The 26,681-nt window shown below is 40.1% G+C and overlaps 4 protein-coding genes across 14 annotated transcripts; 2 read left to right on the plus strand and 2 right to left on the minus strand.

Moving 5' to 3' along the window:
- Positions 1–78: 78 nt before the first annotated feature.
- Positions 79–6,909, minus strand: Med26 (mediator complex subunit 26). 6 transcript variants are annotated; one of them, XM_071716569.1, is made up of 4 exons: positions 6,664–6,909; positions 4,925–4,999; positions 4,023–4,292; positions 79–3,787 (listed from the first exon to the last, which is right to left on the minus strand). In XM_071716569.1, the coding sequence occupies exons 1-4, from the start codon at positions 6,739–6,741 to the stop codon at positions 2,489–2,491; spliced, it is 1,722 nt and encodes a 573-aa protein (XP_071572670.1). In that variant the 5' UTR covers positions 6,742–6,909; the 3' UTR covers positions 79–2,488. The 6 variants fall into 6 exon arrangements, with proteins under 6 accessions (XP_071572670.1, XP_071572674.1, XP_071572673.1 ...); XM_071716573.1 differs by lacking the exon at positions 6,664–6,909 and adding an exon at positions 6,205–6,309; XM_071716572.1 differs by lacking the exon at positions 6,664–6,909 and adding an exon at positions 5,966–6,284.
- On the plus strand, positions 6,562–17,551 carry Mfe2 (peroxisomal multifunctional enzyme type 2). 4 transcript variants are annotated; one of them, XM_071716564.1, is made up of 17 exons: positions 6,562–6,700; positions 10,423–10,537; positions 11,017–11,154; positions 11,440–11,592; positions 11,701–11,973; positions 12,238–12,354; positions 12,599–12,729; positions 12,790–12,852; positions 12,970–13,030; positions 13,103–13,266; positions 13,364–13,487; positions 13,725–13,900; positions 14,300–14,476; positions 15,962–16,079; positions 16,542–16,739; positions 16,911–17,008; positions 17,077–17,551. In XM_071716564.1, exons 2-17 carry the CDS (start codon positions 10,483–10,485, stop codon positions 17,194–17,196), a joined length of 2,166 nt encoding a protein of 721 aa, XP_071572665.1. In that variant the 5' UTR covers positions 6,562–6,700; positions 10,423–10,482; the 3' UTR covers positions 17,197–17,551. The 4 variants fall into 4 exon arrangements, with proteins under 4 accessions (XP_071572665.1, XP_071572667.1, XP_071572666.1 ...); XM_071716566.1 differs by lacking the exon at positions 6,562–6,700 and adding an exon at positions 7,193–7,510; XM_071716565.1 differs by lacking the exon at positions 6,562–6,700 and adding an exon at positions 9,596–9,615.
- On the minus strand, positions 15,066–23,424 carry LOC139778579 (ras-like GTP-binding protein RhoL). Of its 3 annotated transcripts, none has more exons than XM_071716580.1 (5): positions 23,082–23,424; positions 18,865–18,994; positions 18,527–18,641; positions 18,289–18,402; positions 15,066–18,037 (listed from the first exon to the last, which is right to left on the minus strand). In XM_071716580.1, the coding sequence occupies exons 1-5, from the start codon at positions 23,284–23,286 to the stop codon at positions 17,969–17,971; spliced, it is 633 nt and encodes a 210-aa protein (XP_071572681.1). In that variant the 5' UTR covers positions 23,287–23,424; the 3' UTR covers positions 15,066–17,968. The 3 variants fall into 3 exon arrangements, with proteins under 3 accessions (XP_071572681.1, XP_071572680.1, XP_071572682.1); XM_071716579.1 differs by having other exon boundaries at positions 18,285–18,402; XM_071716581.1 differs by lacking the exon at positions 23,082–23,424 and having other exon boundaries at positions 18,285–18,402.
- On the plus strand, positions 23,338–26,362 carry LOC139778580 (uncharacterized). The gene is made up of 6 exons (XM_071716582.1): positions 23,338–23,472; positions 24,549–24,640; positions 25,162–25,397; positions 25,539–25,602; positions 25,756–25,940; positions 26,013–26,362. Exons 2-6 carry the CDS (start codon positions 24,560–24,562, stop codon positions 26,143–26,145), a joined length of 699 nt encoding a protein of 232 aa, XP_071572683.1. The 5' UTR covers positions 23,338–23,472; positions 24,549–24,559; the 3' UTR covers positions 26,146–26,362.
- The last annotated feature ends 319 nt before the right edge of the window (positions 26,363–26,681 follow it).

A 26,681-nucleotide genomic window follows, 5' to 3' on the forward strand; every position in this document is an offset into this window, starting at 1 on the left:
CGGTCGTTTCGGACATAAATGAAGCATAAAAACTGTCTAGATTGTGTTCTACCTAAAAAAAAATTACGTATAATAGCATATTTTTATTCATTTTTTATTATAAATTTTTATGAACCGAGACGCAAAGTCCGGTTCTATACGAATCTTCCCAGCGATACAAAAAAGAGGCCAAAAAAGTTTCGTGAGGAAATATTCCTCCGAGATGAAAAACCAGATCTATAGTATAAGTTGTTCCTTGTTTCGTCGACGTCGCTCTTCGCAATTTCTTGTCACAACGGAGACAAGCGGCGCATATCACCTTAACTGTCCGGGAACAACGAAAAGATCACGCTGCGAATAATAAGCGATGCCTTCAACGGATGAGAGTATATTCAACTTGATTTATTTCACACAAGAAATGTACAAGACTCGTGTCGTAAAAGCTTCGAAACTGAATGGATTATCATAAAACAAAGAGTTTGGAAGAAATTCGTGACTCGCCACTTCCAAAGCGTCTCGTAGTTTTCAGATAATAGATGACTCTCGTATAAACACAGTTTCTTTCATCGTAGCTTTCGACCTACACGCTACAGCCTTTTGGACGATACGCACGTTTCTCCAGGCAGACGATTCGGTCGCGATTCCGATCGCGGGGAAAATCTCGAAAGGATTTTGAAGGATGACGGAGAATGAGAAAGACGGCTAAAGAATTAAAGTAACTTGTCGTTTCGCCCAAATGTAGACGGATAGTTTTAACAAATGTATTGAACGCAACTCTACAAAACAATTCTCTCGATTCTTTACTTGGACTAGATGCCTTATCGTAATATTGAGCTCGACAGGGATCACCTCCGAGGGAGACAAGCCAGGCACGCATATATCCGTTTCGGAATTTTGTTTTATTGTAATTCACTCAGCTCTCTGCAACTTTTTGTTGCGCATCCCGAATATTATCAGATTTGTATCTATTCTGATATTGCACCCACGAGAAAATCATGTGTGTCGCGCTTGATCAATTACGCAATTTTCCGCCGTCTAATAATGTACGATTGTGTGACTTCTCGACACGTCCGCCGTAAATCGCAACGCAAAGTGCAACAAACGAAAAGAAATTTTGAGTAGAAAACCTCTATGACGCACTTAGACAAATATATTCTCTTTTTTCGTTCTTCTTTTTCTCTTGCTTTTCTTAATTAAGGCACCGGTGTACCTAACTTATTGGTAGCTTGAAGAAATCGCGTTGCTTTCTACAGTCGCGCGACAGAGTCCCTGTGTAACAGTCTTGTAAAATATTTGAAGGGCAACAAACGTCTTGGAGACCGTGGCGATTACTTGAATCTTGTTGCATTTCTGTCTTTGTGTGCTATCTGCGTGTCCTCCCACGAGTTCTCAAGAGCAATCCTTGCATCCGTCTATTTTCTTTTCCCTTTTTTTTTCCTCGATGGAATTTAGAGTTAACTCTACGTTTAGGTTGAACACGGCGTGTGACGGAAAAAAAGAGATGTACCTAAACAAATTTCTCGCGCCAATTAACGCGCAAAAGATGCGACCCATTGACCATATATATTTGAATAGAATACTCAAAAATCAGAAGTCGGAAACCACATTGACGCCTACTTTTATTGTTGTGTAAAAATAATGTACTTAGTACTTGTGTCGCGCAGCAGGCGTATTCCGCGGTATAGTCACTATTTCATATCTATGTAATTCATGTCTCACAATTAACAACAACTCGTTCCGCGTACAATGCGATTACAAAACCAATCATGCGGTTGCTCTTGCCCCGATAATCATAATTTAGCATTGATTCTATTTCTTTTTTCTAATGGTCTCTTAATTTCTTTATCGTTAGCACATTGATAACGATAATAATAATGATGATGATGATGGTGGTGGTGGTGGTGACGATGATGGTGATGTTACAACTATGATAGTGACAAGGATGATGATAATGATGATGATGGATGACAATGGTGATGGCAATAACAATAATTATGAGAGGGAGAGGGATAGAAGCGGGGACAGTACTAATAATCGACATAATAATACTAATAACAATAATATTAATAATAATAATAAAAAGGAATAATATTAATATTATATAAATTATAATATTAATATTATAATATAATAATAATATCTTATAATATGACGATGTTGATGTCGATAACGACAATGATGGTATGAAGGATGGCTATTCGCCGCGCGGGGTTGTACACGTACGATCAGCGAGACAGCGGCTATGTTAATGGGAATGACGATGACAAGGAGGATGTGCGATGAAGTAGCGCGTCAGCGTAAATAGAAATGAAGAGCACAATCAGAAATCGCAATAGAAATCGTTAGTTTTAATAAACCAACCGGCCGAGTAATTCCTCAACCAAGTGGATGCTTTTAATTATTTTGTAGATTCGCCTGACAATTCTTTTCTCAAGGGCAGGAGAGGAGGGGGTGGGGGCGGGGGAGGGGGAGAGGCAGAGGATAATAATAGAATAAGATGATAAAATCACTAATCGATAATAACATAAGGCATTATGTTGAGGATCTCGCCCTGGTAACTGGGCCTCGCTAGCATCTGATGCCACTCCCGAAATTCCACATTGTCAGTTTGGTTGTTACGCACACTTTTTACACTATCCACGTTCGACAATCCTGACGACACTCCGTTCCCTCCGTCCCTGGCATTATTCGAGCGCTCGTCACCGTCGGAACACGCGGTCGCCGTCGACAGCCTTGGCTGGAAGTTGCCGTTAAGTCCTTCGACATACTGCATGTGTAACCTCTCGAGATCCTCGGGGGTAACGTCCCGCGGTGGCGGAAAACATTCGACGTCGTTCCGTTCATCGTTCTCACCCCAGTCTATCGAGCTGGGATCTAAGGGCGGTAACTTGGCCAATATCTCCTCGACCGTGAGATCCCGTTGCAACGGCGATCGACACGTCGACGTCTCGGTGCTACCCGATAACCTATCGTCTTCGCGCAGCCTGTCTTGACACGACTCGGGCGAGGGCGAGGACTCGCGACAATTTTCCGCGGATCTCAATCGAGCCGCCTTTTGCGTTTTGCCAGCGGACGTCTCCGAGGAGCCCAGACTCCTGTGAAGGCTCTGGGAGTTCTTCTGGCTCGAACGCAGATACTTGGACACCTGTTCACTGTTGCTGCCTCGCAGAACATCTTCCATGCTGGGCGGTTCCGCGACGCTTTGACTAGGTAGGGCATTGGCGCTGCCGACGGGACTACAATTCATTCCGCGCGCCTGCAGATCGGCCAGGAGCTCCTGCGTGGTCTTGAGCTTCGGATTCCTCGAGATACTGGCCAGTTTCTCTTTCACGCTGTCCTCCAGAAACGATTGTCGCTTCGCGGATTTACTGCCCTTTTTACGGCCGCGTTTCTTCGGGCCCGACTCCTCGTTCGTGGTCTCGAGGGAGGTCTCCGCGAAACAATCGGAGATTCGTTCCTTCAGTGTGGGGCTAGGCACTTGCGAATTTAAATTACCACTTATGTTCTCGCCGTTGAACCGTTTCTTCTTGACTTCTTCTATCGTCGACTCAGTTCCATGCGGCGATTGATAGTATTGACATTGGTCCTTGCTACTCTCCTCTTTCCGTAGTCGCTTATTAGAACTGTGTGTACGCGGCACCGCTTCCGTTACGTGATTCTGATTCGAGGTACCGAGCACCGGGGACGCATTCCTCGAGCAGGAACTTATCCTGTGATTGCTGGTCAGGGTAATTGACTGCTTGTTATTCGAAGACGCGTTAGGAGATCGTGAGTGGTCACTGTGCACCGATAGTGCCGGACTGAGCACCTGTAATCACAAATTTGCGACGTTTACTCACTAATCTAGACTAATCAGGAATTAAACTAATGACTCATTTAAACTAAATTTAATCTCGAGTAATTTCTCTCCTTTGTCTATTCACAATCTATTCCACAAATAGGCTTAGAAAGACACTAAAAAACCGTCTTAAATATTTTAAAATTGATCTTATCTACATCATTTCTCTGACAATGAGAGATTTCTCTGAAAAACTGAGACTTACTCTGAGAGGAGTGGCATCTTTCAATAAAGGACTGTGAGGTTTGAGCCCTCGCAACGCAGGACTCTGTGGCTTGAAATTCCTCAAAGCCACCTCCTTCGCGCCATTGAGAGCCGGTGGTGCCGCGTCAGCCAGGGTAGGCTGTGGCGTAGACTGTACCGTCGGTAAAACCATGTCTCGCCAGCGGCGTACCAAATCTTTCGCACGCTTGGCCAAGGCTTCATTACTCGTCTTTCGACGAAGCTCGTTGATGTGTTTTCCAAGTCTCGTAATCTACCAAAAGAGATTACGTTATAACACCGTCGCATCATTGCAACAATCGTTAGAAATTTCCTGTTGAAGATAAATATCGATTCAAATTTGACGGTTAAAAGACAATAGTTGTATCATAGTTGTTAGTAGTTGAAAAGTGTGCATATATGCACCAGTATACGTTAACTGTTGTAATTTACTTGTTTGGTTAAATATTTATTTCACTAAGAAATTATAACCTATTAATATAAAAAGTATCGACAAGAACTTATATAGCTACAATTACATTTGGTATCTAACTAAACTAAGGCAAAATAGTATCAAAATAATAGCTCTTAAAATTTTTATTGCAGTTTCTGTCATATTTATATTTGCACTTATACTCTTATATTTATTGACAATAGGTCTGTTCTTTTCAGTTCAACTACTTGCACCGTTCATCTTTCCACTTTTTCTTTTCACGTGGAGAGAAAAAGATAAATGAACGGTGCAAGAAATTCAGCTAACAATAATAAAAATAATAAAACTAATATTACAAAGTGGGAAGATGACGTAGCGTAAAATGACATATGACGTAGAATTGGAGGAAGGCAAATTATATCGCTACGAATTACATATATTATAAAGTTGTCAATAATCTACTTGGTCGTTACCTCCAACACTTCTTTAGTAACTGTCGTCTTTTCCAGTGCCGAAATGACATCGACGACGGCTCGCATATCGACGACCTGGAATAAAGATAAGCAATTTTTAACATATGTTTATCTCAGTTACAAGCGCGCGAGAATTATAATTGAATTTTGATATATGAGAGATGAAACTTTCGAAGGGAAAATTCCATGGCAAGTTCTACACACATACACACGTACACATTCGCACGAATTACCATATATACGTAATTCTACATATCAACATATACATATATATACTGGCACACGCAAACACATACGCACATACATCACATCCGCGCGCGCGCGCGCACGTACATATTTTCGTAACAAATGTATTCAGAATTGTGGCCTGTAATTGTAAGTTGATCGGCGAAAAAATTCGACCAACGATTGAATTTTTCGATCACGGGGGAGTTGCCGAACGACGATTTTATGCGAGTAAAGTTCCTCCGAAGCGAATATTTTCAGAGTTAACAAAGTGCGCGAGGCGGCTCGGTGGGGCTCGGTGGCTGAACTCGCGCGAGATTATCACACGCGCACACGTACGTGACGTATGCCAGGATTGCCAGGGATGAGAAAAGTATAACGACATCCTCGAGGCTCGGACAATTTTATCGAGTCCGTATGGCCGTTCCCGTTCCCGTTCCCGTTCCCGTCCCCGTCCAGGAACGTATGGGATTACCGTCTGGCGGAAATTCCTCGCACCGTATTCGACTCCTCGACATCGAGGTGCCGATCGCCCGCTTCTCTCGACGAAAACATCGTATAATTTTTAACAATCGAATTTGCGACGAGGCGATCAAGAGGGTATCGTTGAGGAGGAAGTAGTAGCGTTCGCGCGATCCGACAGACCCTCGTCGCGACCCTCGCCAAGTTGCGAACCATGATACATAATTAGGAAAGAAAGCGAGGGCCGAGGATGGGATATACCATAACGTCGGATAGTCACATCGGCTCGCGCCGGGGTTCGTCATCTCGATTGAGGTTATGTGACCAGGTAGCTGAGAACGCGCTCACACGCACGTCGTTGTCGTCGTTACGTTACGTTACTCCCGACTCGGCCGGTGTCCTTTTCCCTCCCCCGCTCGCTCGCTCGCTCGTTCTCTCTCTTTCTTTCTCTCCCCCACCCTTGCACGTACACTGTACAGTACGTACACTCGGTGGCCAGCGGACCGCGGAGCGGAGCGGAGCGGCGCGGCGCGGTGACGGGCGACGGGCGACGGGTGAGCGAGTGTGTGCGTGAGAGAGCGAGCGAGGCATACGTAGGGCGCGCGAATTGCCGTGATCCGACATCCGACTGATCCGAGGACGAGGCGCGTATTCGCGGAGAGAGCAGTGAGCAGTGGGGTCTCGGTGCGGCACCGGCGGGCGGCACCGCGGCTGATCGAGGCGCGGGACGGCGACGGCGACGGCGACGGCGACGGCGACGGCGACGACGGCCGTGGTCGCGGCCGCGGCCGCGGCCGCGGCCGCGGCGGCACTCATACATTCGCGGCCGTCGCGGCCGCCACGCTACTACACGCTAGTAACGCGCACGGACGCACACACAGACGGACACGCACACGCTGTCACTCTAGCGGGCACTCTCGCGCACGTCACTGGTACAGGCAGCAACACGGCGCACGGGGGATCGAGAGTGGCCCGATAGCCGTTTGCGCGTACGGACACGGAGACGGCGCGGTGCATCTCGCCGCGACACACCATACTCCGCCTTTACTTACATTGTATTCCTTGTCAAGGGATTTCAACAATTTTTCGGTGAGCTCGCTGCAATATCTCTGCATCGGGGTATCGCGCATGGGGGCCCGCGACGGGGGGGATGTATTGTATTAGGTTAAGCGAAAAATAGAGTCCAGGCTCCACGCGTATATCGCAAAATTCGGTCGCGATGCGCGAGACACGAGGGAGACTCGCAATGGCGACTACCGAACTGTGCGCTCCACCGTCGTTCGCATGCCCTCCCTGCCTCCCGAGTGCCTCCTAGTCGCGGCCCATGCATCGTCCCTACCCCCACCGCCGTCGAGCCGAGGCGCCACTAGCGACGCGAGTGGCCGGCCGGAGACGGCCGAGTCTCCCCGAGCGCCCTCCCGCACCCCGCGCCACGCCGCGCCGCCTTCGCCTCGCGCACGTTTCTCCGTTTCTCCCTCGCCCGTCGCCCGTTGCCCGTCGCCGTTGAAGCTTTCGGCCGTGTTCGCTTCACGAATCGCGACGTCAGTTCGCAGTGTTCGCACTCGGTGCCACTCGGTGCGCTTGGCGCTGCTCGACGCGACCACGTTTGACGTTACCACGCAGCCGGCAGCGGCGCACGAACGGGTGGATCGTGAATCGTTGCCGTCGTTGGTCGTTGGTCGTACGTGGCGACCGTGGCCCGTGTGGCGTCTGGCGTCTGGCCGCTGGCGTATCACGTTAATCACGTAGAGCCGGTAGAGCGTAGAGCGGCGGCCGGCGACGATTCGAATAAATTACATTGAAAATTTCGACCTCGTCACGCATCGCGCATCGCGCTACCCGGGTCTACTACTACTTCTACTACTTATTGTCTACTATCAAACGTGACTGCGGCCCGAGGTACGAGGTCCGAGGCCCGACCGTACATGTACCCTTCATGTCAATTAACGGAGAAGATCGTACGGATCTGAGCGTTAAACGATTAAACCCGATATCCCGAGGGTATATCGCGCGACAAATACGGTTGATACGGTTGCACGTATCTCCTACGTGTTTTGCAATTTGCAATGCCAAGGGTGGTGATGACTCATCGTATATATCGTATCCCGATGTCACGATGTCAATGAGAAACGTTATGCCTCCATTGTCTCCTCGAAATCGCGGCTGATCGCGGCCCACCAACGTTCACGCCGATGAACCGACCGATATACGGGGTAAGGCGTTCGAAATTGCCAGCCCGACTTTCGTCGATATTTTCCTATTCCTATCTGTAGAGTGTAGAGAGAGAGAGGGAGAGAGAAAAACGGCTCGAGAGTGTGCAAAAATTCCATCATCTCCATGCGTGAATATCGTTCTATAGTCGACGTAACTTTATTCCGGAATCCGGATGGAGTTTTTCGGGTAAAGCTATTTGCAGAAATCGATCTTTTTGGGCATCCTGTGCAGAAATGTCAGTTTAGGATCAACGAGGATGAAATTAACGAGAGATCTCATATTTTATCCTGAAGCAGTGCTCGCTTTTTCGACGATCACTTTAATACTTCCGTACAAGCGTCGTACGTCGTTGGGAGTTACGTCCTGTTACGTCGATGTCGATAGTCGTTACCGTGATGTATCCGCTTTCGAAATGACGCGACTTCTGCTCTGCACGACCTGCATGACCCGCGTTTCTCTCGATAGATAGGAAGATAGGATAGGTAATATTGACGCGATCAAGGTGATAATTTCGAGAGTCTCACCCTATATCCGAGACTCCTCCTCTGCTCCTCTCCCATCTCGTAATTATCTATTACGATGAGGCTCTACATCGGGGTCATACATAGGCGTAGAAATCTAGAAATGTGGGTGCTGGATAGCGTTAAATGGTAGACGAAGTCGATCCGAGGAAAGACTAAAGACTTTGCTTTGATTCCCGGTTTCCGTCTCTATCGTCGTCACGATCGAAACGGTTCCATCATCCCTACCGCCTCGATAGAGACAGGAACCAATTAACAACTAACTGCTATCTAGGTGAGGTAAACGGACAAATACATCGCGATGCTGCATGCTGGCGCGACATTGGCATTGGCGTCCCTCGGAGTTCGGACTCGGAGGAGTCGGTCGTCGGAGGACGGAAATCCCCCGAACAGGAATAAGATAAAACGTGGAAGTGAAGTGCTCGACGCCGCGACGCCTCGAGAGTCGAGCCTCGACGTGCGTCAGAGGGGAGGAGAAAGGGGTCATGTGCATCGTGGCATAGCAGATAGCAGGGAAAGACCGAGAGATTGCAAGAGCGGACAATTGCAAACATTCGCGTTCGCAGTTTCGTCGACCATCCGTGTGATTAATTGTCAGTGAATTCGTATTCTTTTGCAAAATTCTCGCTGCATCGCAGCTTTGAGACCGTTCGGCACCGTTCGGTCAATCGCGATCTACGATTGCGGCGCGTTCCCAAATCCATCGAAAATCCGTTCCGGTCTGCGTTCCGAGTTCCGAGTTCCGAGCTCCGATTTCGTCGATGAAACCGATGACAGTCTTCTTCTTCTTCTTCCGTTTAATGGCACTTAAGTTCCGATTGGATAGTAACGGCCATTATTCCATTCTGTGATATGTCGGCTCAGCAGGTCTTCTTCCTCTATTCGTAAAAACCGCAAGCGGCGTCGTAAAAAAACGTTATAGGCCTCGAAAGGCGCCGATACAATGCAGACAGTAACAGTCGCAATACTTAAAAAAAATTTTCCTTCGGAACACGTCCGAACACGATCGAGCCTGATCGTCAACTTGACGATCTTGCTGACTGCTAAGCTGAAAATTGTGCGGTCTTTGCCTGGTCACGTTGCTGATACCGATGACAGTCGATGAGGACGAGTAGCCGCGCGAGTAGCCGAGTAGCGTTGCGAGAATCGATGCGGCGCGCGCCGCGCGTATCGCGATTCCGAAACTCATCGAGCGAGAACCGTTCTGATTTTTCGCAGGTCACAGGTTCAACTCCGTCGGCAAAGACGAGTGTGTGTGCAATGCGAGTCGTAAGTCGTAAAAAATTGGCCAATTACAGTCGATTATTCTCCTCAAATTCGACTGTAATTGGTCAATTTCTCATGATTCGGATTAGGCGATTTTTCGCGTGACTCTGGTATAAGCAACCAAAGGGTGTACCAAACTGCACCAGAACCAATAACAACGACCGATAGCAACTTTGGTATCGGTACCAAACCATACCAAACAATCGCCAAAAATCGCCTATTGTAGATCCCGTATATAAACCTCGTTTTGATCGACTCGATCGACGGCGTCTGTGGGTCTAGGGGTCGATCATATATTTTTTCCCCTAGGGCGGAAACGTGAAAAGTTTTATATAACTAAGGCCCAGTTTCACAGTGGCCAGTTAGCTTAACTAGTAGTTAACTCTCACTCTCTGTCTCTTTCTAACCTCAAAGGTTAGAAAGAGACGGAGAGTGAGAATTAACTACTAGTTAAGCTAACTGGCCACTGTGAAACTGGGCCTAAGGGTGAGTTTCCACTGAGCGCGTCAAAACATCCCATTTTATTAAATTACTTGTGACGGGATGTTTAGATTGGTTAACGACAGACGACGCGACGCGTGACGCGCTCAGTAGAGACTCAGCCTATCTCTTTCTATTGGTGTTGAATAGAAAGAGATAGTCACATTAAATTTTTTCACTTGGCGATTGTATGTATACATGAAGCTTGATGTTATGTGTGGTTATGTGCCCGAGTGCGTGCGTGTGCCATTAATGAGATTACACGGTGGACTTTAAACGCGAATGATTTAATTCTGCTTCATCATTACGGGTTATTTTTCTCATTTGTAGAGACGATTGGAAGCGCGAAAGTTGACCCGTGGCTTACAAATCGCTCCAAAGGTTTGAAAGATGCAAGAAATACGCTTCGTCGGCCGAGTGGTTGTGGTGACGGGAGCAGGCGCAGGTAAATATATATGTTTTTAAATAAATTTTTTAAGTATTTCTTTTTACTCATCGCAATTTTTTTCCATCTAGTATCGTATGCAAGGCAGCCTCTGATTGTATTTTACAATTACTTATTATTGTATTCTTTAATTTACAATTATTACTTTTGTGTCAAATATATAAATCAGATGAGAATGGATTTAACACAATTTTTTTTTTTTAAACAGAAACAAGATTCTATTTATACTAAAGGAAAGTTGCTTTTTGTGGGAAAAAAACAAGCCAAAAACATATAGTAATTTGTAAATTGATCTTGCAGTAGAGGAAAACGTATTCAAAAAATGTTTAATACGAAAGTAATGCACAGTCTGCATAAAATCTACTTGACTATTATATATCAGCTTTTACACGTGTACTATTAGGATAATATGCGATGTGCATGATCTTAATATATAATTTATGTGTAAAGATAATATGCGATGCGCATATAATTTCTAGGGTTGGGACGTGCCTATGCATTGCTGTTTGCATCCAGGGGTGCTAGCGTTGTTGTAAATGATTTAGGAAGCAACAGACATGGCGATGGAAGCAGCAGCAAGAGTGCGGATACTGTGGTCCAGGAAATTCGACGAAATGGTTTAGTATTTTGAGATGATTTATGTAATTTCTTTAATTAATAATACAAAACTTGTATAATTTTGGTGCAAAACTTCTAGAAAATGTAAAAAATTTTTCATGTAACATTTTAGTCTATTTCTGAATCTGGACTTTATTAAAGTAATGTATTTCAAATAGCACTCTGTACGATTTCTTCTCATCTTTACATAATATTTAAAATTTGCATTTTATATTTAATTAACTCTATATTATACATTAAATTGAGAGTAGTAAAATAATAAGCAAATGATAATAATTTTTTAGGAGGCAAAGCTGTCGCGAATTACGATTCTGTGTTGGATGGTACAAAAATTATTAAGACTGCAATCGACGCATTTGGCCGTATTGACGTGGTCGTTAATAATGCCGGTATCCTGCGGGACGTGTCATTTGCGAAGATGACGGATGCTCAATGGGGTATGTAAAGGAGATAAAATGTAATATTAATTAATTTCCTTGTTTCTACCGCATTTTTCAGAACGTCTTATATGAATCTGTACTCGTATGTCCACGCGTTTCTTTCAGACATTATACATGACGTCCATCTGAAAGGTGCAATGAAAACGACGCAAGCAGCGTGGCCGTACTTTATTAAGCAGAATTACGGCCGTGTAATTTTTACATCGAGCAACAGCGGTGTGTATGGAAACTTTGGCCAATCCAATTACAGCTCGGCAAAACTGGGTCTCGTAGGATTAGCTAACACATTGGCCATTGAAGGCGAAAGGAAGAATATTTACACCAACGTTATAGTACCCACAGCTGGCTCACGTTTAACAGAAGATATCATTCCACCGGGTGAGTCGTCAATAATGTGTATTTCTGTAGTAATCCCTGTAGGCCTATGACATTTTATGCCTTAAATCTTATTGATTGTAATAGTCAAGTCTTAATATTTAAGAGATTGATAAGTAAAATTGTTACAAAATATTTTGCTATATTGTATTCAATGAAAGAAATTGCATACAAATTTTTCACGAAACCTGATACACGCACCTACGCACACCTACAAACGTGTTTTGCTAAAAGGAGTAAACTGGAAAACTAATTGACATTTCGCAGATTTCTTTGAGCAATTGAAGCCTGAATTGATAGCACCTGTTGTCTTTTGGTTGTGCCACGAAGATTGTACAGAAAATGGTTCGATAATTGAAGCGGCATTAGGTTGGGCTGGCAAATGTGAGTATCAATTATGAGATATACAAAGATAAAGGAAACCTGTGAAACATTTTTTTCCACCTTATTTGAGGTTGAAATATTATCTATATATCTTTGTCAAAAATGATACCCATTTTAAACACCGAATAATTATTAACGAATAATCGTTTTTAAAGCTTCTTATTAATAATGTATTTATCTTTTATTTTTACTTTTAATTTTTTTATTGGAATCAGCATGACATATTTGAATTTGTCACATTTAGGTCATATAATTCGTTCTTCGGGTTGCGTCTTGCGGCAAAATTTATCGGACGATCTTACGCCGGAAAATGTACGAGAAAATTGGTCGAAAGTAATAGACATGACATCGGCAAAGCGACTCAATTCGATCCAGGTAAGAGAACGTATACCTGTGTATATTTAGACGATTTCTTATCTTGCAATCTCTATTTAGGAAGCGACAGGAGAACTGTTAGGCATTCTTGAGAACATGAAAAGTGGTGCTCCTTCAAAGGAAGTAAGTTACGCTCTGCAAATCTTTTTTGATTATAGAGTTGATTATAGAACTGATTATAGAGCTGATTATAAAGTTGATTATAGAATTTCTTATTCTTATCATTTCCATTGTCCACAGGTAGACCATGTCATGAGGAGCAATTATAATAATCGCGATATTATACTGTACGCGCTCGGAGGTACGTTAAGTAGACTGAATACATAATAGATTCGTATTAATTTACGTAAACTTATCAGATTTTGTATTTCAGTTGGAGCTACAGTTCAGGAACCGACTAATATTCGTTATTTGTATGAAAATGCCGATGAGTTTGCCGTTTTACCTACTTTCTACGTTTTGTTTGGTCCTGTAGGATGCATGAGCTCGTCTATCTTGCAAGACGCTCTTCCGTTTGCGCAAGTTAATCCAACACAAGTATGAATAAAGACTTTTTTTAACCTTCGTATCACTTTATTTAACGTTTCCAAATTTACATGTTTACCAGTACCTTATGTTACATTGACATTTGCAGATACTTCATGGCGAGCAATATCTAGAAGTTTTCAAACAATTACCTACGGAAGCTACGGTGGAGACACGCTTTAAAATTCAGGATGTTTTGGATAAAGAAAAAGGCGCCGTTGTTTTAGTTCAACGTATGTAAATTTTGCAGTCTACATATATGAGATACGATTGGATTGTAATGATTCTGATTTATGTACATATTCATCACTGAGTATCGTTTATGGTACGAATACGAATACAATATTAATGATTAATCTCATTAGTAAAATATTTGTAATTTGGATGTGTATAAATCACGAAAAATATTTGCAGTAACGCGTATGTTTAGCCTACATAAATGCTACATGTAACGTTTCATGTTTCTCTAGATGATACCTACGATGTGGCAAATGAAGAGAAGCTATCGACCGGCCAGATATCTATATTTATCGTTGGCATAGGTGGTTTTAAAGGAAAACGAACATCGACATTTACCATTCCAATCGTTAATCCTCCCACTCGAAATCCAGATGTAACAGTTACGCAACAGACTAGTGTTGACCAGGTAAAAAAGAAAGAGTATACGTGTTAGGTATATTGCATCAAAACTAGTATTTACGTTCTAAGGGCCCGAACAGACGAGCCACTTTGCGGCGCTACAGAGAAGCGCTATACGAAGTCGCTCGTCTGTTCGGGCCCTAAAAGATACACCGAAGGGGGTACATATATCCCGAGAAAGGCCAAAGAATACCTACTTATTATTGCGATTTTTGTCTCTACGAAAACTTAATGTTATTTCAGCGAATTTTTCACTAGTCTACTTTTAAAATTAAGCAATTTTATTTTTAGTTTTTTGTGCATTTACATAAATGTAACGAAAAGATTTAAGTGTCTTGTTATTAAATATGTTTTACTTTGTATACGTTAAATTACATGTACGACAACCTTTGTATCGTCTTTACAGGCTGCTTTGTACAGATTGAGTGGAGATCTTAATCCTTTGCATATTGATCCTAATGTCGCCGCGATGGCGGGATTCGAAAAGCCGATACTACATGGACTGTGCTCCTTGGGATTCTCTACCCGTCACGTTCTTCAGACGTATGCTGCTGGAGATCCACGTTTATTTAAATCCATTAAGGTACAATAGTCATTAAGAAAATGATATTCACGAAGTTTCAAGGTGAACTAAAAGTAGTTTGAAATGCAAACCAATTTGCAAGTAATAGAATAGAAAAAGGATTTGTTTGGTACGAAGTGACAATGTGCGCACACGTGGCACAGCCAAAACTGCACGTTTATCGTATAAGTAATATGGTATTTGTCTAAATTTAAAAAAGATAAAATTGCCGTACGCTTGTATAGAAATATTTTGCATTTTTCCTCTGCAAATGTTATTTCGTTCAAATCGATTAATTTGAAATTTAAACTTGAAGCTATGAAAAAAATATATAGATACCATTACATCGAAAATCTCGAATTAATGAAGAGTTATTCTCTATAGTATGAGAAAAATATATTGTTTTACTGTTCAGTACTGTTCTAAACAATACTGAAATTAACAGTATTTAAAATAAGTCGTCTTTGTAAGATTTATATTTTTTTGGCAGAAATACTATCATAAACTGGATTTCTCTATCTTGAAACTCATATTCTCGTTTTAGAAATGTTTAGAAAACAAATACCATGTTTTTCATTATTTCGACATTTTGACACGCATAAAGACGAAATTCAATATTAATAGAAACTTTATTTAACAAGTCTTATTATATATAAAAAATCTCTTGAACTTTTGTTATCCGTAACTTAATTATCATAGTAATGTATACAAGTTGCGCACTCATGGTCTGCGCAAGAACGATATAGTTATAAGTAGCACACAAAACGCAAATAGTATGCAAAGCGTGATACGGCATTCAGTAGTGAACACCATTCAGTAGCGTTAGCCGAGAGGCGTTTGTATAGTCGCATCAACGTAAGTCAGCGTAATTGATTAAATTTAGGTAATTTATTGAGTATTTTTCATCAGAAAGTAAAAATATGTATATAACATATAATATGGCAGTAAACATAATAACGAATAAGAGAAATATATAATTATGATTTCTAGGAAAAGACTTTTGATATTAAAAATTTTTTTTTGTTACAGCAAAATCCATAGCAAAATAATTTTTTGTTTAAATTTAATCTATTAACGCGACGACGAATGCAGTGAAACTTGGTAAATTCGTGAACTAATCTAAACTAAAGCCTTATGTTCACGATAGTAGAAATCGTTCCAAGAGATCTCGAAGGGAGAAAAAATTGACCAATCACATTTCAACAATTCGGCAATTGACCAAAATGCGATTGGTTAATTGTTTCTCTTCGTCCGAGATCTCGGAGAGATTTCTAGCATCATGAACACAAGGCTTGAGCAACTTTTTTTTATCTTGACTAATGACCATGACTGTCCATTTTATATACGTTGCTTATCTTGGTGGGTGATATCCATGTTATCAGCTTCGATTTCCATTTACACAATTTTATTTGTGATAAAGAGGATTTTAGATTTTAGAGGATTTTTAGTGATATTCTACGCGGATTTGACATCTTCATTTAATGTTAATTAAAAAAAAACTTTTAGGTGAGATTTGCAAAGCCGGTTTTACCAGGTCAGACCCTACGTACTGATATGTGGCGCAACGGTAACAGAATACACTTCCAAACATCTGTCCTCGGGACTGAAAAACCGGTTGTTACAGGTTAGTCGTCGTCACAGAATTTATTTATTTGTACGAAAGTGTGATTTTTTTTATTGTACAGGGTAAACTGATTATCTGTCTAAAAAACAGTTACATTCATTATCAGTACGTTAAGATATAATAAACGTTCGTTTGAGAAGCGTATAATTTGAATTTTTTTTTTAAGATTTCAAGACTTAGTGAACATATTTAGATTATCTTATTTTCAAATAATCACTTATGTGTATATAGGCTGCGGTCCACTTGACGCTACAAATGCTTCGAAGCATTCCTCTTCTCTTTTCTTTCAATGAAGAAAGAAGGAGAAGAAGAACGCTCCAAAGCATTTGTAGCGTCAAGTGGACCGCATTGATAATCAGGTAAAATTATAATATATGTAAAATATTATTTTATTCATTATTTCAGTATTTCTATCTTTATTTTGTAAGTAGTGAGAAGAAAACAGATAATTTTACTTTGCAGGCGCTTACATTGATCTATTGGAAGTCAAAATGGGAGTGCCGCTAGCAAATCCGTGTTCCGGAAAGACAGATCTGCAGAGCGATGCTATATTTGCAGCTATCAGCGAACAAGTGAAACAGAATCAAGATCAAGCTAAGAAAGTTAATGCAGTCTTTCTTTACAATATTACCATCGACGGGAAACAATTATCAGAATGGAGTAAGTAGCTTCAGAAAATTCTAATAAAGTATCTAAGGGACGGCGATATTTAAGCTGCACGTATTTTCAATTATGGGAATAAAAAAAATGGTGATATTCAATATCATTTAAAATAATAACACGCCGACGATTCCTGCATCCTACGTAAGTAATTTTTGCTTTTCTTTACAGCTCTCGATTTGAAGAACGGTGAAGTGCATAAGGGAAAGCCTAAATCTGGGAAAGCAGACGCGACGCTAACCGTAGAAGATAAAGATATGGTTGAAATCGTAAGTTAGCTATGCAAACGGAAAAACATTATTTCTTTTTCTTCTAAATAATATCGTGATTGTTGCAGGCACTGGGAAAATTGAATCCGCAGTTGGCATTTATGCGTGGGAAATTAAAAATAACCGGGAATATTATGCTCACGCAAAAACTAAAGAGTCTTATGGAAACTTCTAAAGCAAAGTTGTGATTTGTTTATATTGTTATCATGATTCTTCTAAGCGAATAACATAATTTGCGTAATTAAAGAACGCAATAAATTACGAAATTACATGAAACCTAACTGAAAGCATTATAGGCTGGGGATATACATATTCTTATATATATATAGATATATATTGTTATTGTTTGTTCCAATAAAAAGGAATTTCTTTTATAAGGAATTTGTTACTGTTTGGGGAAAATCTTAATTGATTTTACACATCTGTATTGTAATACATTTATAATAAAGTTATTGATTGAAGAATGTTGTAATCCGTAAAAATTTATGATTAAGCGTATAAAATGTATTCTATTCGTTCGAATAAAAAGAAATGTAAGTTTCATTTTTTAGATATATAGATATAAAGATTTATATTAGAAATATACACACACATATATATATATATATATATATGTATAAAGATTTAGCACATATGTATTTACACGACCCAAAATAATTCTGGTCTGTACACAAGGAAAGTAAAGTTTATCTTAGGAATATTGTTAAGGGCAAAATGTACAAGAAAGAAGCACATGGCAAAAGATGCGAAGAAAATCTTTGGTTTAACATAGGTCTTAATAATTATAATCTCCCGATCTGCGTTCTCCAAACTAAATGCATTAGTTTCAAAGGATGCAGCAGAGCTTTCTCGATGGCGGTTTTTTCAATACAGCTCTAATAGCTTCCATAAAAACCTCTTCGAGACCTTCCTGTTTTATTGCAGAACATTCGACGTACTTGACCGCCTTGATCTTTTTTCTCATTTTGTTGCAATCTCGCGGACTGATAATATCCATAGCTTCTTGATTTCTGAGATCTGCCTTGGTACCTAACATAAAAAAACATTATTCGTGTTTACGAGGGAAATGTGATAAGAGATCAGTATCTTTGAAATATTTATATATAAAAAAAAATTGGAAGATATGTAGAAAATATTCAGAAAGTACGTAAAAAGATTAATTGTAATCAAAAAGAAAAATACTCTCGCAAGCATTTCATATTTATATTTTTTTATATAATTATTTCACATAAGAAATCTTTCATTTTCGTTTAATGTATAAAATGTATGCGTTTACCTACGAGTACAATCGGCACATTGGGACAATGCGCTTTAATCTCTGGATGCCATTTACTCGCTACGTTTTCGAATGAACTACGGGCGCTTATGGAGAAACAGACCAGGAAGCAATCAGTCTGCAAGCAAAGAAGAATGTATACAAGACTGTATATACACGAATATTTGAAGATACATTTTGTTGAAAACATTGAAGATGAGTAAATCGATTTTGTCATTGGAAGTAGACGGGTTGTCACATACATTTGGATACGATAGCGGCCTAAGCCTCTCGTAATCTTCTTGACCAGCCGTATCCCACAATGTCATTTCGAATTGCTGTCCGCCCACGCATATGCTGTCAACGTAGTTATCGAAACTGCAAATGAAATTACGGCCGAATAAATGAGATAACAGATTACAGTTACATTCAACAAATAGAATTAAACAAATATTTTGAAAACTCTAACAGTTTTTAATATAACAAATAGTGAGATGAGATGAAAAAGCATAATTATATTAGCAAACAAATCTACAATATTCTATTAGCGAAGTGTTGCTCTTAACTATAATGCTATGCATTACGTTACAATAATGCTTACACAGTAGGTACATATTCCGTTGGGAATTCCTTCTTCGTGTACGTGATGAGCATACACGTTTTCCCAACCATGCCATCGCCAACGGTTGTAATTTTAATCGGCCTGTTTCGAGACGTCATCTTCGTTTCCTCTATAAAAAATATATATAAAAGCATATTAATTAAGAGCTCACGTCAGCGTTGTTTAGAGATTGCCGATCTCTTATCGAAATTCAGTATTTCATGATCTTGACGTATCCACTTTATTCGCATTTCTTTCATATCTTAAAAGAGAAAAAAGAATTGAAATAAGTTTTTTCTTCAGTAGAGCTCCATTTTTGTCTTCTGTTTAACGGACTGCTCGATGCAGTGATTCCGTCACTCCTTAAACTGAAAAGAAAGCAACAGGCGCATCCGGCCACTGTATGGCACCAAGGCTATCCCTAAGTCATACGTATCGCATATCAATGCAACACGAGACGGTATTCTTATCACTGTTAAATTACTGATTGTACCATCTCATAGTTCTCTATATTTTTATATCGTGTATTTGTGTGATAATCTGAAAAAAGATTTGCACAAGTGACCTTTTTCAATTCTATCAAGTGTTAATTTATCATAAAAACTCTAGGTAACAAGAGATCCATATTTTTTAATCAAATGCTGTTTTGTCAACAATCAATCAGATGCGATTCTTATTTACAGAATTATCAAATCGATCTTAAAAACTGTTACACTGTACAAATAACTTAAATACAAGCTAAATTCCCAATATTTTGTGTGTGTGTGTGTGTGTGTGTGTGTGTACGCATGACTAAATAATCACATGCAGGTCTCATCAAACCCAAAAAGATGATGGATCAAAATCATCTTTCCACAGGTCTTTGGAATAACATCTTCTGTGAATAACAAAATATTTTATTTAACGGGAAGGATTTTAACAAGGTTGTCAGCACTCAGGACAGAGTCCTTTCAATCAAGCGAATGAAGGAAATTTAAAATCTCAAAGTGCCTTGTTTTCAAAACGAATCAATCAGGTTTTGCCTCTCATCTCGATTTCATGCCTTTAGATTTATTCTTCTTTTTTAAGTGAATTGATAAGCCAGAACTCAGCAAACGTCCCTTTCAGTAAGATGCATGTATTCATTCGTGATCGAGGGTTCTTCGCGTACGTCGGGTTAGCGGAACTTGCTGGTATTTCTTATCGAGTATGGTCATTATCAACGCGCCGTCCGGTCGACTCTCCAGCTAACACGATCTGCCTGAATAGCAACGGCAAGGATGAATAGTATGTCGCGATAATCATTATCGCGGTCCATTCACATATGAATAGATTTATCCGAAAACTATGGCTTACACAGCTATACAGTAAGACGTATCTATATATATGAATACATTTATCTGCGATCTCAATACGGCTATACCTTGCGCTAAATGTAATAAACTTAATCTCTTATTGTTGATATTAAATGTAAACTTCGTATTATATCATCGTAGATAATCTTGATATTTTATTCAGTTATATATACATCACATATATTATACATGCATCAGTTTTTTGTATTACTTTATGTATTTTTGTATAATTTTGTATTATTTTTTGTATTATTACATCAATCGCAGGCAAGGAAACAAGGCTGGATTTAGTGGAAACAAGGCTAAATTTTTTACCGTTCCACGTAACGTTTTCATGTAAGTATAATCCCAAGATTGTCAATAATTTAGTAAATTTATTTCGATAAAGAGTAATCTAATCTGCTAAAATGGACAGCTTTTTTGAACTGTAAGTAGTTTTCTAGATTATGATTGCTGAATAAATATTGACGAAAGTGAAGGTATCCGCTGTCTGACTCATTACGTTATGGGATATGGCAATTGCTTAATTAAAACACGCGTGCGAGCCGGAGTCATGTTTCCTAATTTGTGTTAAGACCCGCCCTGATGACACCGAGGTCAATATACTCTCGCGACAATTTAAGTTCGCGTGTCGGCCGTGAGGGACGGAGAAAATTCATTTATCTTCTTTTTCCCCGCCAAACGTGCTCCAAATCTGTGTTTGCTAAAAAAGGAAAGTAGAATTAATAATATGACATCGTTACTTTTTAATATAATCTTTCTAAACATCTTTAAAAATTGAACTTATAAACTATAAACCATTGATTATCGGATATTCCGCGCGTTAAAAGAAATATGAAAGTATTAACATGCGAGAGGAGTCGCGTCGTGGCATTCACATTCTTTGCTGTTGTTTATCTTTTTTTGCTGTCCTTACATCGCCACATGTGTCAAACCTAAATAACGTGCGCGATCGATCGATTGCGTGTATAATGAACGTAACGAAGCGTTTCACATACGAACGTCGATGCGTGTGCGCGAGTTGCGAGTTGCGAGTTGCGAGGCCTTAGACCGGCACAAATTTGTGCGAAGGGGAAGGAAGATATCGATACGCGGAGATGGAACTCGATAAAAAAAACTGTGGACACGCATAACATTACATAAATTATTTACGCGTTCGTATCACAATATAAAATTTAGATTCCACGTTCGTGAAAATAGATAAATGTATAATACATTTTGTAATTAGCAGCGATTGATTAGCAGGATTCGAAGAATAATTTCATAAAATCCGTGTTTCCATATTCTGCGATAAACACTTTTGAATAAGTCGCGTATAATTTCTCTCGCATGGACAAATATAAGAAAATTTATTATTCTTTATGTTTCATCTTTTTCTCGAAAAAGAAAAAAATATCTTGGAGAGAAGCGGCTTGGAGACAGCACCGTAATCAATGCGATTGTCACATCACATCCTTCACCCGACAGGATATGGAGCAACAGTCAGCTCTACGCGGTTGTTTATCAGTTCGTTGTCCTATTTCATGCGGAATTCTGGAAAACTTATCTCTACTAAAGTTCATTCCACGATCGAAGGATGCGAGAGGGGCATTCGTGGAGCGAATTAAAAATTATTGCACAGAAAGAACGGTTTTGCTGGAGTATCTAAAAATTAAGCCAGCTGCAGATTTGAAAATAATTATGTTAGATCATTAAAATAATTTAAATAATTGTTTAAATAATTTAAACGCTTTAAATAACATCTAATTGTAAGTATAAGTAATTATATTAGACGTTCCAGGTTGCTAGAACGTCAAAACTTTTTGCAGTATTATCGTCACGCCCGAACGCCCTACATAATTATTTTGATGAGCCAACGTAATTATTTTCTGATTTATATCTGGATTAATTTTTTTTATACTTGAGCAAAACCGTTTTTCCCGTGTACTTAGGTTTTTTGGTATTAAAAAGAAATTCTCTCGAGAAATTAATAGATTGTCACAGAGCTGTTTAACTCATGTGACGTCACGCGAGCGAACAAACGGGAGATGCGAGTAAAAAAACGGATTAAAAAAGAGAGAAAAGATTATATCTCGTCCGATAGTACACATCGTGATAAAATGCAAAATAAGTTTCTACGGCATTCTTTTTCGCGTTTCATTGCTCGTATTTACGCGAAATCGGCATAATTCGCACGTGACCGTCACTTGGAATGGTAAGACGTTGGAAGTCATCAAAGGTGCGATAAAGAGATAAGATAATTAAAGAATAGATTACACAAGAGAGCGAACTGGGCCTAATCGTACCTTCTCGCTGACTTGACGTATTTTATAGACTTTCGTACATATTATTTAGCATTACGTCGATCCGTCTAAACTAAATTCAGAGTAGATAACTTTCTCCTTTAAATCTCATCAATTCTTCCATACTGATTTCGTTTAATCGCGTCGAGCAACGGGAGACGGGAGCAAAATCGTTGGTGAACAGTAAAATTTTGAAATGTAATAAAAAAAATGATTAAACATCGTGTACTTTCCAAAAATCATTAAACGTCGTACGATCTACTTAACTTAAAGGGCACGATTGATAAATGAGAAGCGAGACACTAAAATTGATATTAATTCGAAATGAAAATATCGATTGCGAGAAAATACCGATATATAGCGATTTCTTTCTATTGTTTTAAGTACATCCGGCCATTTATTTTCATTTTTCTATTTTTTAAAGAGAAAATTTAGCCTAAACGAGCGTTTAAAGTTAACAAACCGGTTGGACGCTTATCTATCTCGAGAACTCCCGATTTATTTCCGCATTTATCATACGTGACATCATTTCGAAATAAATTTCGCTTCCCGTCCCGTGACAGACTGATGATTCGAACTGATGATACGTCGAATTACTCACCGTGAGATACGTCACGCGAGAAGAAAACGCGCGTTAAGCGGCGGCATCGAGAACATTTCGCACATTCGTAGATTCGCCGAGCTACCTCTTGCACAAACGTCAGCGACGTCGCGACGTCGCGAGTCGCGATACGGAATACCGATCCTGGAGCCACCGAAGCACCCAGAGGAAAGGAGACGGATGACGCGTGTCGCGTGTCGCGCATACGCGCGTCGCAACGGCCGTTCGAGGACTGCGGAAACAGCGGGAGCGGGAACGCGCGTGTTGCGTTGCGGGTTGCGGGCGTTGCGGCTTGTGGCCGGTGACACTGGTGAGACTGAGTGGTGACAGCCCGACAGTCACTCAGGACGCCCAGTTGCCGCAAGGAAAATCAGCTGACGTGGAGTGTGGAGTATGTATGACGACCGGCGACCGACGACCGACGACGACGGAAGCGGGACGCAGCCTGAAACCTGAAACGTCGATGCACGATTTCTCTATCAAGATCAAGTCGATCACCTCTCACTCACCTTCCTTAATTTATACTAAAGCAATTATAACCGTACCGGAGATAAAGCGAGTTAATGACCCGTTCCCTGTATTCTGTATTGTTATGTTCACTGCGTTTAATTGTAAGATTGTAACCAAGTCTACGTACGTGTCTTGCGAAAGTTGCTAAGGCAAGAGAGGAAAGATGAAAATTAATAAGAGAAATACAATAAATTATATTTAAATATAAATTAGATTTTACTTGTGTGCACATCAGGTCCCCGCGCGATTACTTAATTTCACATCAGAAATGATCACCTCCGTTGGCTTAATCCCTTGCGCTCGTATATAACTTGAGCCCAAATAATGCATCTGAATGTATCGGCCAACTCGTAATACATTTTGTTATCTGTTCTTTCTGTGTAAAATATAAGAGAAAATAGACATATATTACTTATAGATTTTGCAAGACGTTGTCGCGCGAATTTTGTATCGATGTCTTCTGTCTTCTCCTAATTCCTAATTGCATTATTTTATGGCAAATGCGAGGGTCAACTCGCGTTAAAAATTGATTCGCTCCATGCCTCGCGACTCGCGAATCACCTGCGCCGCTATTGGTCAATTTTGAAAAGATCGATATGCCTGATCCTCTCATCGACATCGACATCGACATCTCTCCGTGTCTCCGTACGTGTCTACGTTCGGATAAACGCTGCTGCTTAGAATATCACAAAACGTGATTAATAATCATTAAAACGTCATTTCCCTTGCGTGAGAACGAATAAAACGTTCTTCCTCGAGCACACGGCGGCCAGGCGGCTATTATACTCGAACAAACGAGATAACTTAACGTTTTGTTTCGTACAAGACCGAGCGATATTGCGTTATAAATATCGAGGAAATTTTGTCAAACGACTGTCCGGCGTTCTGCGTCCGGCCGGGCCGCGTAGCCATTTGAAATTATTTCTCGAATTATATATTATATTCTTGATTTAATAGACATATTTGAGATGGAGAAATCCGCGCACAGCCAGACGAATCCCGAGGAGGTGGAAAACCCGGGATCCGAGATTAATTCTTACATCAAACAGGTGAAACGCACGTACATACATACATACATACAACACAGACACGCATGAAACAATGAACGACACGATATCGATAGCGGTAACTCGAATCATTGAAAAGCTATTTGCGGCAGATCGTAACAACGCGGCGGTTTACGATAATGCGAGGCGCGAGGCGATTTCAGTCTTTCGCCTCACACGTATTTAGCGTTTCTACTATATAGTTTCCAACTTTGTTTCACGACAAACTCAAATCACCGAGATAAAATGCACGGTGGAAAGCTGCAAAGTCGTACTCCTCGAGGAACGAAAGCTATAATGAAATATGAAAGTAAAACATATTTTACGATCGTTTACATTTACTACATTATGAGAGGTCTCAGACAACACACACGCACGCACGCACGCACGCACGCACGCACACATTTCATTACATTTTGTATATATTATTGTATACATATTACATAATAATGATATATTTTCGTATAATATATATGTATGTATTTTTATGCGTAATGAATGCTAAAGAAAGATCGACATTTTAGTTTATGATGTTGAGAAAATCGATCGAAAAGTCTAACAAAGAGATACAGTACTGGAGGAATCAAAAGTCAAAGTTGCTCGAGAGTAACTGCAACATCGAAACGAATTTTGACAAGCTGTCGCGACAGGTATCCGATATCGAGGAAAAGATATTGGAGAACACGAAGATCCACGTTTCGAAGAAGCAGGAGCTGAGGGATTTGCAAAGTGCGAGAACGAATATGTCGCACACGCAATGGTACAACTTGACAATTATCGTCAGATATTAATTGTCAAATTTCAAGTTGATCATTAAACAGAAAATTTACGGTATCGAAAAACATATATGAAAATTCTCCGCGGCGAAAATTACTTTAAACAATTATCTTAATTATTTCAGGAATGACTGTTTGTCAGGAATAGAAAGCTACGCGAATGACTTTTCTCAGTGGATAACGAACTACGTACGATTTATATGAATTTTGACATTTATACTGTTACGAAATTCAAATCAGCTCGCGCGTTCGCGATAAATATAAATATTTTCTCTTCATTTCGTCTCTCTCTCCCTGATTATTCGAAGTTATAAGTAATGCAAAATTTATTTATTTTTCAAGTCCGGACACGTTTTGATGAAGGAGATTGAGAGCCATGAGAAGGAATGCAGAAAGGTTGGCGAAGAACTTGCGATTTTAAAGCAAGAATTGGAGGCTATGACAGAAGAATGCGACTTAAATTATATTGAAGCTAACGTGGACGACAACGATCTCTCAAACCTTAACAATATAATATCCGACGTCAAGTAAGAATTAAAAATACTCGTGTAAAATTTATTCGCGTGAAATTGTTAAATACATGACGTTTTTCTATGCAGATCAAACAACAACAATCTAGTGAAAAAGATCAGATTGGAGGAGGACACGTTAAACAAGATACAGAACAAAATAAAGCAAAGCAAAATCGTTCTTAACGAATCTAAGACGAAGGAAAAGACTAATGCGTTCTAATATATATGATTTGTTTCTCCCTTTATATCGATAAAAAGAGATTTAAACAGTTAAAGAGTTTTAAAAAATATAAATAACTCATAATTCATAAATACCGCGTTTTTTATTTTAAATGTTGAGTGGTTTTTAAGTAAATTTAATAAGTTGATATCAATGTATGATATTGATACATAATATTAATTGTAAGAAATCTGCTAATTGTATACAAAAATATATAATAATTGAATACAAAAATATATAAGTACATATTTCTTCGAATCATTCGCGAGTGTAATAATTTCTAAATTCAAGAGCGTTCGCTTCAAGAAACATTGTCCGATTGGACCGCCGCGCAAACGCCGCAAACTAACACCGCTCCTTCCTTTTACGAATACCTCCCAGTGATCCCAGTAAGAATTAATAAGAAAACGTAGCCAACGTAGGTAAAGTGTAAACGGCCGCGCCGCGCGTGGCACTCACGAGTCACGATGTTATCTATTGAAAAGCAGCCGTTATCGCATTCCCGCCAATTCTGCTGAGCGCCACGAGCGCCAGCC

Source organism: Temnothorax nylanderi, unplaced genomic scaffold (assembly GCF_030848795.1).
Source record: "Temnothorax nylanderi isolate EJ_2023f unplaced genomic scaffold, tnyl_v1.0 TNYL_tig0189_pilon, whole genome shotgun sequence".
Lineage (NCBI taxonomy): Eukaryota > Metazoa > Arthropoda > Insecta > Hymenoptera > Formicidae > Temnothorax > Temnothorax nylanderi.